Source organism: Erpetoichthys calabaricus, chromosome 9, assembly GCF_900747795.2.
Source record: "Erpetoichthys calabaricus chromosome 9, fErpCal1.3, whole genome shotgun sequence".
Lineage (NCBI taxonomy): Eukaryota > Metazoa > Chordata > Cladistia > Polypteriformes > Polypteridae > Erpetoichthys > Erpetoichthys calabaricus.
Window position 1 is genome coordinate 135,204,026 of NC_041402.2, and position 12,703 is coordinate 135,216,728.

General features: G+C 41.4%; 1 protein-coding gene across 6 annotated transcripts in view; it reads right to left on the reverse strand.

Annotated features, from left to right (window-relative positions):
* Positions 1 to 12,703, reverse strand: part of camsap1b (calmodulin regulated spectrin-associated protein 1b) — a 239,638-nt gene that overhangs the window by 116,156 nt on the left and 110,779 nt on the right. For all 6 annotated transcript variants that reach the window (XM_028810191.2, XM_051931995.1, XM_051931994.1 and 3 more), the window contains exons 3-4: positions 10,666 to 10,928; positions 4,981 to 5,142 (exon numbers count right to left, since the gene is read on the reverse strand). In XM_028810191.2, coding sequence (XP_028666024.1) covers positions 4,981 to 5,142; positions 10,666 to 10,928 — 425 coding nt within the window. The remainder of the gene's footprint in view (positions 1 to 4,980; positions 5,143 to 10,665; positions 10,929 to 12,703) is intronic.

The window sequence follows — 12,703 nt, forward strand, 5'->3', positions numbered from 1 at the left end:
TGGAGTTAAGGTGCTGTGTTGTCTGGCTTCCAGCTTACTGTCTGAGCGGGCTTTCAGTGATACAGGCAGGAGTAGTCACAGACTAGAGTCCTGTATCAGCAGTGATTTCCAGCCCCCTTCTGCTGATTCCAGCAACTTGACGGGTTCCCCGTTTAACACTCTCCTTCTATGTTTTTGCAAATCTTATGTACGCCAGACTTGTCGGGTCTATGCCTCTGTGAATTCAAGCTACCCCCTCCTGTTACCACTGTCTACAAGAAATTTAGCTGTTTTGATATTTAATTAAATTAATTTTATCTCAGGGAGGCATGATGGTGCAGTGATTGGCACTGCTGCCTCACAGCTCAGGTCACCTTTTTGGCCAAAATAATCAGTTCAGCATAGTTAGGAGTTGCTTCCCTAGCCCTTTTGGAAACTTAAAAAAACCCAGTGAGATTAGATTTAAAAAGTATCCTCTTTGGCAATTGTTTCTTTGAATTTCCTGTTTTAAAGATCTCATTATTTCTGACTTTAGACACAGATTTGTTATATACTCTAATTTTTGATGAAACATAATTTGCTTTCTGGTTACGAAGCTTGTGCATCTCTCACTACGTTCTTTCTTCTTTGATCTCACGGAGATAAGGTTGAGCAGTGCTCACAGTATCAATAGTCTACTGGCTGACACACTGCAGATTTGAACACTGGGAGAAACTCTGGGTTAGAAGAGAAAACTCATGCAGATATTAACATAACTTGCAGACATCAAGGAAACCAATGTGCTAAGGCTCCTGGGGAACTGCCATAACATCAGGTATTCATACCAGTTTTTTTTTTACATTTAGCAACAAAAACAAATGATATAAAATGTAAAGCTATCAAGGTATATTAATACTGTGTATAGTAGGTGAACTCAAAAGGTAAAAAGTTATTACATATGAAAAGAAGAAAGGACATGAAGTAGGAAGCCAGACTTCTTTAAAACTATTTGATCCATCCATCCATCCATTGTCTCCCGCTTATCCGAGGTCGGGTCGCGGGGGCAGCAGCTTGAGCAGAGATGCCCAGACTTCCCTCTCCCCGGCCACTTCTTCTAGCTCTTCCGGGAGAATCCCAAGGCGTTCCCAGGCCAGTCGACAGACATAGTCCCTCCAGCGTGTCCTGGGTCTTCCCCGGGGCCTCCTCCCGGTTAGACGTGCCCGGAACACCTCACCAGGGAGGCGTCCAGGAGGCATCCTGATCAGATGCCCGAGCCACCTCATCTGACTCCTCTCGATGCGGAGGAGCAGCGGCTCTACTCTGAGCCCCTCCCGGATGACTGAGCTTCTCACCCTATCTTTAAGGGAGAGCCCAGACACCCTGCGGAGGAAACTCATTTCAGCCGCTTGTATTCGCGATCTCGTTCTTTCGGTCACTACCCATAACTCATGACCATAGGTGAGGGTAGGAACATAGATCGACTGGTAAATTGAGAGCTTCGCCTTGCGGCTCAGCTCCTTTTTCACCACGACAGAACGATGCAGCGCCCGCATTACTGCGGATGCCGCACCGATCCGCCTGTCGATCTCACGCTCCATTCTTCCCTCACTCTGGAACAAGACCCCGAGATACTTGAACTCCTCCACTTGGGGCAGGATCTCGCTACCAAACCTGAGAGGGCACTCCAACCTTTTCCGGCTGAGGACCATGGTCTCGGATTTGGAGGTGCTGATTCTCATCCCAGCCGCTTCACACTCGGCTGCGAACCGATCCAGAGAGAGCTGAAGATCACGGCCTGATGAAGCAAACAGGACAACATTATCTGCAAAAAGCAGTGACCCAATCCTGAGCCCACCAAACCGGACCCCCCTCAACGCCCTGGCTGCGCCTAGAAATTCTGTCCATAAAAGTTATGAACAGAATCGGTGACAAAGGGCAGCCCTGGCGGAGTCCAACTCTCACTGGAAACGGGTTCGACTTACTGCCGGCAATGCGGACCAGGCTCTGGCAACGATCGTACAGGGACCGAACAGCCCTTATCAAGGGGGCCGGTACCCCATACTCTCGGAGTACCCCCCACAGGATTCCCCGAGGGACACGGTCGAATGCCTTTTCCAAGTCCACAAAACACATGTAGACTGGTTGGGCAAACTCCCATGCACCCTCCAGGACCCTGCTAATGGTATAGAGCTGGTCCACTGTTCTGCGACCAGGACGAAAACCACACTGTTCCTCCTGAATCCGAGGCTCAACTATCCGATGGACCCTCCTCTCCAGGACCCCTGAATAGACTTTTCCAGGGAGGCTGAGGAGTGTGATCCCTCTGTAGTTGGAATACACCCTCCGATCCCCTTTCTTAAAGAGGGGGACCACCACCCCGGTCTGCCAATCCAGAGGCACTGTCCCTGATGTCTATGCGATATTGCAGAGGCGTGTCAACCAAGACAGTCCTACAACATCCAGAGCCTTGAGGAACTCCGGGCGTATCTCATCCATCCCCGGGGCCCTGCCACCAAGGAGTTTTTTGACCACCTCGGTGACCTCAGTCCCAGAGATGGGGGAGCCCACCTCTGAGTCCCCAGGCTCTGCTTCCTCATTGGAAGGCATGTTAATGGGATTGAGTAGGTCTTCGAAGTACTCCCCCCACCGACCCACAACGTCCCGAGTCGAGGTCAGCAGCGCACCATCCCCACCATATACAGTGTTGACACTGCACTGCTTCCCCTTCCTGAGACGCCGGATGGTGGACCAGAATCTCCTCGAAGCCGTCCGAAAGTCGTTCTCCATGGTCTCCCCGAACTCCTCCCACGCCCGAGTTTTTGCCTCAGCAACCACCAAAGCCGCATTCCGCTTGGCCTGCCGGTACCTATCAGCTGCCTCCAGGGTCCCACAGGACAAAAGGGACCGGTAGGACTTCTTCTTCAGCTTGACGGCATCCTTCACCGCCGGTGTCCACCAACGGGTTCGGGGATTGCCGCCACGACAGGCACCGACCACCTTACGGCCACAGCTCCGGTCAGCTGCCTCAACAATAGAGGCACGGAACATGGCCCATTCGGACTCAATGTCCCCCACCTCCCTCGGGATGTGGTCGAAGTTCTGCCGGAGGTGGGAGTTGAAGCTACTTCTGACAGGGGGCTCTGCCAGACGTTCCCAGCAGACCCTCACAACACGTTTGGGCCTACCACGCCTGACCGGCATCCTCCCCCACCATCGAAGCCAACTCACCACCAGGTGGTGATCAGTTGACAGCTCCGCCCCTCTCTTCACCCGAGTGTCCAAGACATGTGGCCGCAAGTCCGACGACACGACCACAAAGTCGATCATCGAACTGAGGCCTAGGGTGTCCTGGTGCCAAGTGCACATATGAACACCCCTATGCTTGAACATCGTGTTCGTTATGGACAATCCGTGACGAGCACAGAAGTCCAATAACAAAACACCGCTCAGGTTCAGATCGGGGGGGCCATTCCTCCCAATCACGCCCTTCCAGGTCTCACTGTCATTGCCCATGTGAGCATTGAAGTCTCCCAGCAGAACAAGGGAGTCCCCAGAAGGTATGCCCTCTAGCACCCCCTCCAGGGACTCCAAAAAGGGTGGGTACTCCGAACTGCTGTTCGGTGCATACGCACAAACAACAGTTAGGACCCGTCCCCCCACCCGAAGGCGAAGGGAGGCTACCCTCTCGTCCACCGGGGTAAACCCCAATGTACAGGCTCCAAGTCGGGGGGCAATAAGTATACCCACACCCGCTCGGCGCCTCTCACCGGGAGCAACTCCAGAGTGGTACAGAGTCCAGCCCCTCTCAAGGAGATTGGTTCCAGAGTCCAAGCTGTGCGTCGAGGTGAGTCCGACTATATCTAGCCGGAACCTCTCAACTTCGCGCACTAGCTCAGGCTCCTTCCCCTTCAGAGAGGTGACATTCCACGTCCCAAGAGCCAGCTTCTGTAGCCGAGGATCGGACCGCCAAGGTCCCCGCCTTCGGCCACCACCCAACTCACACTGCACCCGACCTCCTTGGCCCCTCCCATAGGTGGTGAGCCCATGGGAAGGGGGACCCACGTTGCCTCTTCGGGCTGTGCCCGGCCGAGCCCCATGGGTGCAGGCCCGGCCACCAGGCGCTCGCCATCGAGCCCCACCTCCAGGCCTGGCTCCATAGGAGGTTTGTTTAACCGCTCTTTGTCTCATCCCTCACCTAGGACCAGTTTGCCTTGGGTGGCCCTACCAGGGGCATAAAGCCCCGGACAACATAGCTCCTAGGATCATTGGGACACGCAAACCCCTCCACCACGATAAAACTATTTGAGTCTCACAAAAATAAATTCCATTTCTGAAAAAACTAAGAGATATACATTTTTATATATATTCAACTTCCAGACATGAATCAATATGCAGAAATATTCTCTTGTTCAAACTGGATGCATTATGTAACCTCTTCATGTTAAGGGAGATATTTTTTTGTTAATTTATAACTACAGCTTTAGTAAATAGCGCAGGCATCTAGGACAAATAAACACATGCCATGATGATGACAAAATAATTTTAAAATAAACATTCTTTAAAGGGTTACCATCATTCAGTATAATACATACTAAATAAATTACACGGGTTTTTCTAGAAAAATCGTATTTTCTTCCACTAAAATATAAAAAGTATCACACTATAGTTTAGCTAGCCCGTTGATCTCAGAAACCCCTTGAATGTTTTTCAGATTCAATGCTCCTGTCCTGGGTTAAAAAGGCCAGACTTCTCACTCAAAGGATAGTAAAGGGGACCTCACATATATATCAGATCAAACTGAAAAGCAGGTATGGATTAATTATATTTGCAATATTTAATTATATTATTAACTAAATAAATATTAGATACCAACTTAAATAGAACATAAGTCAACAAATATTAAACATTAACTAATAAAATGTCTAAGAATTAACAAATGTTTAATACATAATGTAAGCATCATTATATAAATTTAAGATTTTCTACAAAGATCTTTACTGCTTAAAATAATAATAAACACACCTTGTTAATCCAGAAGACCATTGCATCCTCAAGGTCAAAAGGAAGTTCCTTTGAGGCACTAAATGTAGAAAATCTTTTCACACTAGCAACCACCTTCTCAATGCTGATCATTTCTACGGTGTAGGCCATCATGAGGGCATCAATCATTGCTATATGAGCACTCTGCATTTAAAGGTAAAAATAATTATTAACAATGCTTATCCTTGCCACAAAGATACATTAATCAAAATGCAAATAAACCCACTGACAGAAGGGGGAAGATGAAAAAGGTTGCAAAATCATGTTAATTATATGCAAATATTCTCAAAAGAACAATTTGCTCACATTCCAAATGATTTATGACGACAATGGTTCATCCAAAGTAAATTACAAATAAACCACAGAATGATTAATCCATTACTTCTGATGCCAAAGTACTAAATTGCAGGTGACCATGAACTAAACCAAGAGACTTATGATTTGATTTAATCCAATATATTGAACGGTTTACCTTTATAATTCCTTTCATTCACCCTACTGAAATCTAAAAAAATCTGTGTGTGACTTTAATTAAAGCCAGAGCTCTAACTTAACATACAGGTGCTGGTCATAAAATTAGAATATCATGACAAAGTTGATTTATTTCAGTAATTCCATTCAAAAAGTGAAACTTGTATATTAGATTCATTCATTACACACAGACTGATGTATTTCAAATGTTTATTTCTTTTAATGTTGATGATTATAACTGACAACTAATGAAAGTCCAAAATTCAGTATCTCGGAAAATTAGAATATTGTGAAAAGGTTCAATATTGAAGACACCTGGTGCCACAGTCTAATCAGCTAATTAACTCAAAACACCTGCAAAAGCCTTTGAATGGTCTCTCAGTCTAGTTCTGTAGGCTACACAATCATGGGGAAGACTGCTGACTTGACAGCTGTCCAAAAGACAACCATTGACACCTTGCACATGGAGGGCAAGACACAAAAGGTCATTGCTAGAGGCTGGCTGTTCACAAAGCTCTGTGTCCAAGCACATTAATAGAGAGGTGAAGGGAAGGTCAAGATGTGGTAGAAAAAAGTGTACAAGCAATAGGGATAACCGCACCCTGAAGAGGATTGTGAAACAAAACCCATTCAAAAATGTGGGGGAGATTCAAAAAGAGTGGACTGCTGCTGGAGTCAGTGCACGAACCACCACGCAGACGTATACAAGACATGGGTTTCAGCTGTCACATTCCTTGTGTCAAGCCACTCGAACAAGAGACAGCGTCAGAAGCGTCTCGCCTGAGCTAAAGACAAAAAGGACTGGACTGCTGCTGAGTGGTCCAAAGTTATGCTCTCTGATGAAAGTAAATTTTGCATTTCCTTTGGAAATCCAGGTCCCAGAGTCTGGAGGGAGAGGCACAGAATCCACGTTGCATGACGTCCAGTGTAAAGTTTCCACAGTCAGTGATGGTTTGGGGTGCCATGTCATCTGCTGGTGTTGGTCCATTGTGTTTTCTGAGGTCCAAGGTCAACGCAGCCATCTACCAGGAAGTTTTAGAGCACTTCATGCTTCCTGCTGCTGACGAACTTTATGGAGATGCAGATTTCATTTTCCAACAGGACCTGGCACCTGCACACAGTGCCAAAGCTACCATAACCTGGTTTAAGGACCATGGTATCCCTGTTCTTGATTGGCCAGCAAACTCGCCGGACCTTAACCCCATAGCAAAATCTATGGGGTATTGTGAAGAGGAAGATGCAATACGCCAGACCCAACAATTCAGAAGAGCTGAAGGCCACTATCAGAGCAACATGGGCTCTCATAACACCTGAGCAGTGCCACAGACTGATCGACTCCATGCCACGCCACATTGCTGCAGTAATCCAGGCCAAAGGAGCCCCAACTAAATATTGAGTGCTGTACATGCTCATACTTTTCATGTTCATACCTTTCAGTTGGCCAACATTTCTAAAAATCCTTTTTTTGCATTGGTCTTAATTGATATTCTAATTTTCCAAGATACTGAAGTTGGGACTTTCATTAGTTGTCAGTTATAATCATCAACATTAAAAGAAATAAACATTTGAAATACATCAGTCTGTGTGTAATGAATAAATCTAATATACAAGTTTCACTTTTTGAATGGAATTACTGAAATAAATCAACTTTGTCATGATATTCTCATTTTATGACCAGCACCTGTATATGTAATCTAAAGCTTTCTTGTGAGGAGAAAAACTGCACATTTCTTTGAATGAGTGTGTGACAAATTTACATTCCAGTATTATTTCTGGATATTACATATAGGCCTACATTACAAGTGACAATGAAAAACTTTACAATAAGATCGCAATGCACTTTCATCATCTTAAATTTAAATGTTTATAGTACAGTAATCCCTCCTCCATCGCGGGGGTTGCGTTCCAGAGCCACCCGCGAAATAAGAAAATCCGCGAAGTAGAAACCATATGTTTATATGGTTATTTTTATACTGTCATGCTTGGGTCACAGATTTGCGCAGAAACACAGGAGGTTGTAGAGAGACAGGAACTTTATTCAAACACTGCAAACAAACATTTGTCTCTTTTTCAAAAGTTTAAACTGTGCTCCATGACAAGACAGAGATGACAGTTCCATCTCACAATTAAAAGAATGCAAACATATCTTCCTCTTCAAAGGAGTGCACGTGAGGAGCAGATGTCAGAGAGATAGAGAAAAGCAAACAAATCAATAGGGCTGTTTGGCTTTTAAGTATGCGAAGCACTGCGGCACAAAGCTGTTGAAGGCGGCAGCTCACACCCCCTCCGTCAGGAGCAGGAAGAGAGAGAGAGAGAGAGACAGAGTTTGTTTTTCAATCAAAAATCAATACGTGCCCTTTGAGCTATTAAGTATGCGAAGCACCGTGCAGCATGTCGTTTCAGGAAGCAGCTGCACAAAAGATAGCAACGTGAAGATAATCTTTCAGCATTTTTAGATGAGCGTCCGTATCGTCTAGGTGTGCGAACAGCCCCCCTGCTCAATCCCCCTACGTCAGGATCAGAGAAAGTCAGCGCAAGAGAGAGAGAAAAGTAAGTTGGGTAGCTTCTCAGCCATCTGCCAATAGCGTCCCTTGTATGAAATCAACTGGGCAAACCAACTGAGGAAGCATGTACCAGAAATTAAAAGACCCATTGTCCGCAGAAATCCGCGAACCAGCAAAAAATCCGCGATATATATTTAAATATGCTTACATATAAAATCCGCGATGGAGTGAAGCCGCGAAAGGCGAAGCGCGATATAGCGAGGGATCACTGTATAATAAAGGAGAACAAGCCCATTTTTATATCTTTTAAAAGGGAAAAGTACTATTTCATGTGGTCACTAGTATTTAGTCAGTTAAAGAACTCAAACCCCAAGAATCAACACGGCATGTACAGATTCATAAAGTCAGTCCCCACTATATTTAAATTTTTGCCCTCGGCTCTACATATTGTCTTTGTAAAGATTTAATTTGGAATGCAGCCTTTTAAACTTGAAAGGAAATGGAATGGAGTGGAGAGGTAGTCAGAGAATAAAATCTTTGGGTCCAGAAGCTTTACTAGGTATTATCACCTGTAAAGTACAGGGATTTGTAGTTATTAATCTTATAAAATTTAGACATTAACACAGTTTAAACACAGATTTTAAAAGTTCTTTAGGATAAGGAATGGTCTCATTGCCACTAATAACATTGCTGATGGATTTATTTTGACTTAAAATCCTACTAAATTTCTACTGATCACTTTAGGTTTAAACACTCTTTACTAAAGTTTGTTTGAACAGGAAAATACGTGTTTCATAGGCATAACATTTGTAATAAGATTTAATTATGTAAAAATAAAACAATTAAAAAGCTGAAAGTATTTGTGATTAATACTGAAACCTGAATAAAATACTTAAAGAAACAATCCAAAATATATTTTTACATAATCAATATATTTTGTTTGTTTTTATTACACAGGTAAAAGAAATACCCACCACTACATGGATGGACACAGTTAAACAAAAAAAAATAAAAAATACTGTACCTGTATATATTTACAAACTGGAACAAGTAATGAACTAAAAACTTTGAAGAACAACAATATGCTTCCTCTAATGAAACACTTCTAATGTTTAGATACATCTATTTTGCCCAATGTTCAAACTTCACATGAGTTTCAGGAGTTTAATCAGAAACTGCTAAATCATTATTTTTAATAACTTCAGAGTAAATGCCATAGACACATACTGTCCCTTATTTCTAAGATATCATTCGAGTGAGAAGGAAGTCAAGCTGACAAATGAAACAACATCATTCAAGCATAAGTGGGCAAAGACTTTAGTGGCTCCCTGTGATGGCATACAATTTTTAACAGTTATACAGAAAAAACTCAGTTTAGGATTTTGAACACAATTTTTTCAAACACTTTTATATTTGCAGGGGAAAAAAAACACATATTTAAGTCACACGTTTCCAATTGTTTTTTTAAACTTACCAAACTTTACGACCATGAGATGCCACCACAAATTCCTCAAATACTTGCACTTAGTAAGAATGTTTAATAGAAGCATTAAATACTTTACCTTGTTTTCCACATTTTGAAAACAACGGTGCTATATTTTACTAAAATAAACTTTTGTGAGTAAAATCTGATTTAATGGAAAACTTTAAATAAGAAATTTGGAACCTAATAGTTAACTGTTGTACATATTTGAAAAAGTTTCAATTGTAGTAACAAGTAAAAACATTAGTTCTGCAGTTACAATATAATAATTAATAATAATTCTTTGCATTTATATAGCGCTTTCTCACTACTCAAAGCGCTTAGCAATTGTAGGTTAAGGGGCTTGCTCAATATGTACAATAAATTCATAGTCTTAGTTACTCACATTAAATAATGTACTCTAAAAACAAGCAGTGGAATTAAATAATGCAAGGAATAAAGTTTTGCACATTTAAGACAAGTACTAACATTTAGAGATAGTTCTAAATTAAAGTGTTATGCAAGTATATTAGAATTGCCAATTAAAGGTGGAAACAGTAAAAATAAATGATTGCAATTACTGGACAACAAAATGCTTAAATGTTTTATTGCTCAACAGAAATTCAAGAAATCTTTTACTTGATTTTAAATTTTGTCTACTTTAGCCAACTTTAAGCCTAGTATAATTACATAGAACTTTAATTTTAGCAGCACTTTGGAATGTTATCATTGCCTTGAAATATGCAGAATTATATTATTCTAGTGCTTAATTGTAGTCTTTTTCAACAATATTGTCAGTTGTGCTTAAAAAGGTGCTGGAACCTAAAATTACAGTAATATGCATAAGGTAGGCGTAAGGCATGTGGGCTTCCTTTAATTTAAGCACTTAGTTTTACTGTAACAGTAACGTTATAATGTGGAAATATGATTTCATTGCTTCAATTTAAAGCATTCAAAAACAAGTATAAAATGATTTTCTTAGTTGTCCTGAACTAAAATTCAAGCTCTTCAAGTTTTAAATATAACTCAGGGATAATAGCAACATTGGAACCTGCCTATAACCATGCTTTTATATGGAACACCTTTTATCTTTTAAAGGATCTAAGAATAATACAGGCATACCTCTTAACAATTACTGCCCCACTGTACAAATGCAACAAAGAAAACAAACAAAATTGACATTGTTACTTTTGCCAGTGCCTAATCGATAAATAATGAACAAAAACGTACCATTTTGATTGGTGCACTGCTGAGATCAGACTCTAACACAGGAGTGTCATCACTCTCGATGACATAAATGCCTTTCCGAGATAGTGCCTGCACTACAGATTGGTGTCCCTGTAGAGTTGCCACTTGGTCCCCTTTCAAGATGAGGCTACACACTCGGCAGTATAATTCACTGGAGAGAAGCAGCTTAATCACTGGTGGCTTAATATGTTCCTGCTCATATTGATCTGTGTAAAATGGGTCTCTCAAGTCCTTTGGGATATTATCTGAAGGAAAAAAAAAGAGGAATAATATTGGACCTATTAAAAAAAATTAGTTGAAAGACTTATGTTCTATGAATGTACACAAATGAATACACAATACACATTTTCATTTTGCTATCCAGAGATTTAGATATTGAGTTGATTATAAAGTTCAATTATAATAATGTTACATCTCAAACTAAACAGACATGTGTTTCCCCTCATTTATTATCCCCCCATGACCAGGATGAACCAATGGCTATTGAGGCAGACTAGACAAACTTTAAGATCAGGTTCACAGCAGTTTAAATTCCAATTTTCAAAACAGCGCAATACATAAATTAATAAATAAACTCATAAAGTCCATGCCAAAAAAAATCAATAAAGTATCCCAGGGTGTTCCATAAATATTACAAATAAAGAAGCTGAAATCACAAGCATCGGAGAGTTAAAAACCACTACGTTCCTTTCTCTTTCTCAATTGGTCCTCATCAGGACGATGGGAGACCTTAAAGTTGTCACCTATTGCACTCTCAACCCACCAGATCAATCTGAGATGTAACCTCCTGCAGCTCCAATGACACTTTGCTCATCTTTAAATGCTGCTGCTGGATTTTTTTTCCTTTATCACTTTAAAAAATAAATTTACACTAACCTCCTGCATAACACATAGAAGCCTTATGTATAGAGAAACATCACTGTCAAAAATAACTTGGGAATAATTTAAGTCAAATTTACATTTCACATATGTCAATTATGCTTGTGCTTCTGAAAGATACGCTTGCACTTCTGAAAGTTATGCTTGCTTCTGAAAATTACGAGTACAATTCTGAAGCGTAAACAAACTCAATATCAAAAATATGTCATTGGACGCAAAAGGCTTTCCTTATCGAGGAACAAACATTCGATTTTTAGAACTATGCATGTGCCAGAAAGGTAGAAAGATGGATTTACTTTTGACAGCGATCATATTTCATACTTACCCCCCTTACAGTGGCTCCAAAGGGCAAAACGCAAACAAAAAAAAAAACAACACAATTAAATTAATTAAATAATGACAACATGCCATTAAAAATAAAAAGTGAGAGCATGAAATTAACAAATTATCGGTGTTGTGTTTTAAACTTTATATAATGTCTTGGCCAAACGTCCAGATGTTTTTATACATGTATAGGAGATGAAGATGTTGCGAAGGCTCCCAACCTTCACATATTAGCACTCTTGGTCATAGATTTGAGGTAGGGGTGAGAGGCACAGAATTATGACTAAGAATATACACAAAACTCCAAAACAGATGTAAAGATCAGGAGTTTGCACAATATAACCTTCTGAAGCAGCCACCTCATGATTCCACTGCCTTAAGCAAGTTTTTAAAAAGAAAAGAGAAAAAAAAAAACCTGCTGGCAATTTTCTTGCGGAAGCACCGAGTTACATTAACAACGGACTGTAGACAATGTTATGCCCTTATAATAGAGGAATATTTATGACAAAAATAAATAAGCAAAATTAATCAAAGAACTGTGAAATATAACAATAAATGCATAATATTAAATATGGGACTTTGCATGTTCTCCCCATGTCTGCAGGGGTTTCCTCCCACAGTCCAAAGAAATGTAGGTGATTTGGAGGTAATTGCGAGTGTGTGTATGTTTGCCGTGCGATGGTCTGGCGCCCTATGGTGGCTAGTATAGGCTCTGGCAGACCCCCACGACCCTGTTCAGGAATAAGTGGGTTTAAAAATCACTATTTATTTATTTATTTAACCATGCATCCATTCAATTTCTAAACACACTATCCTG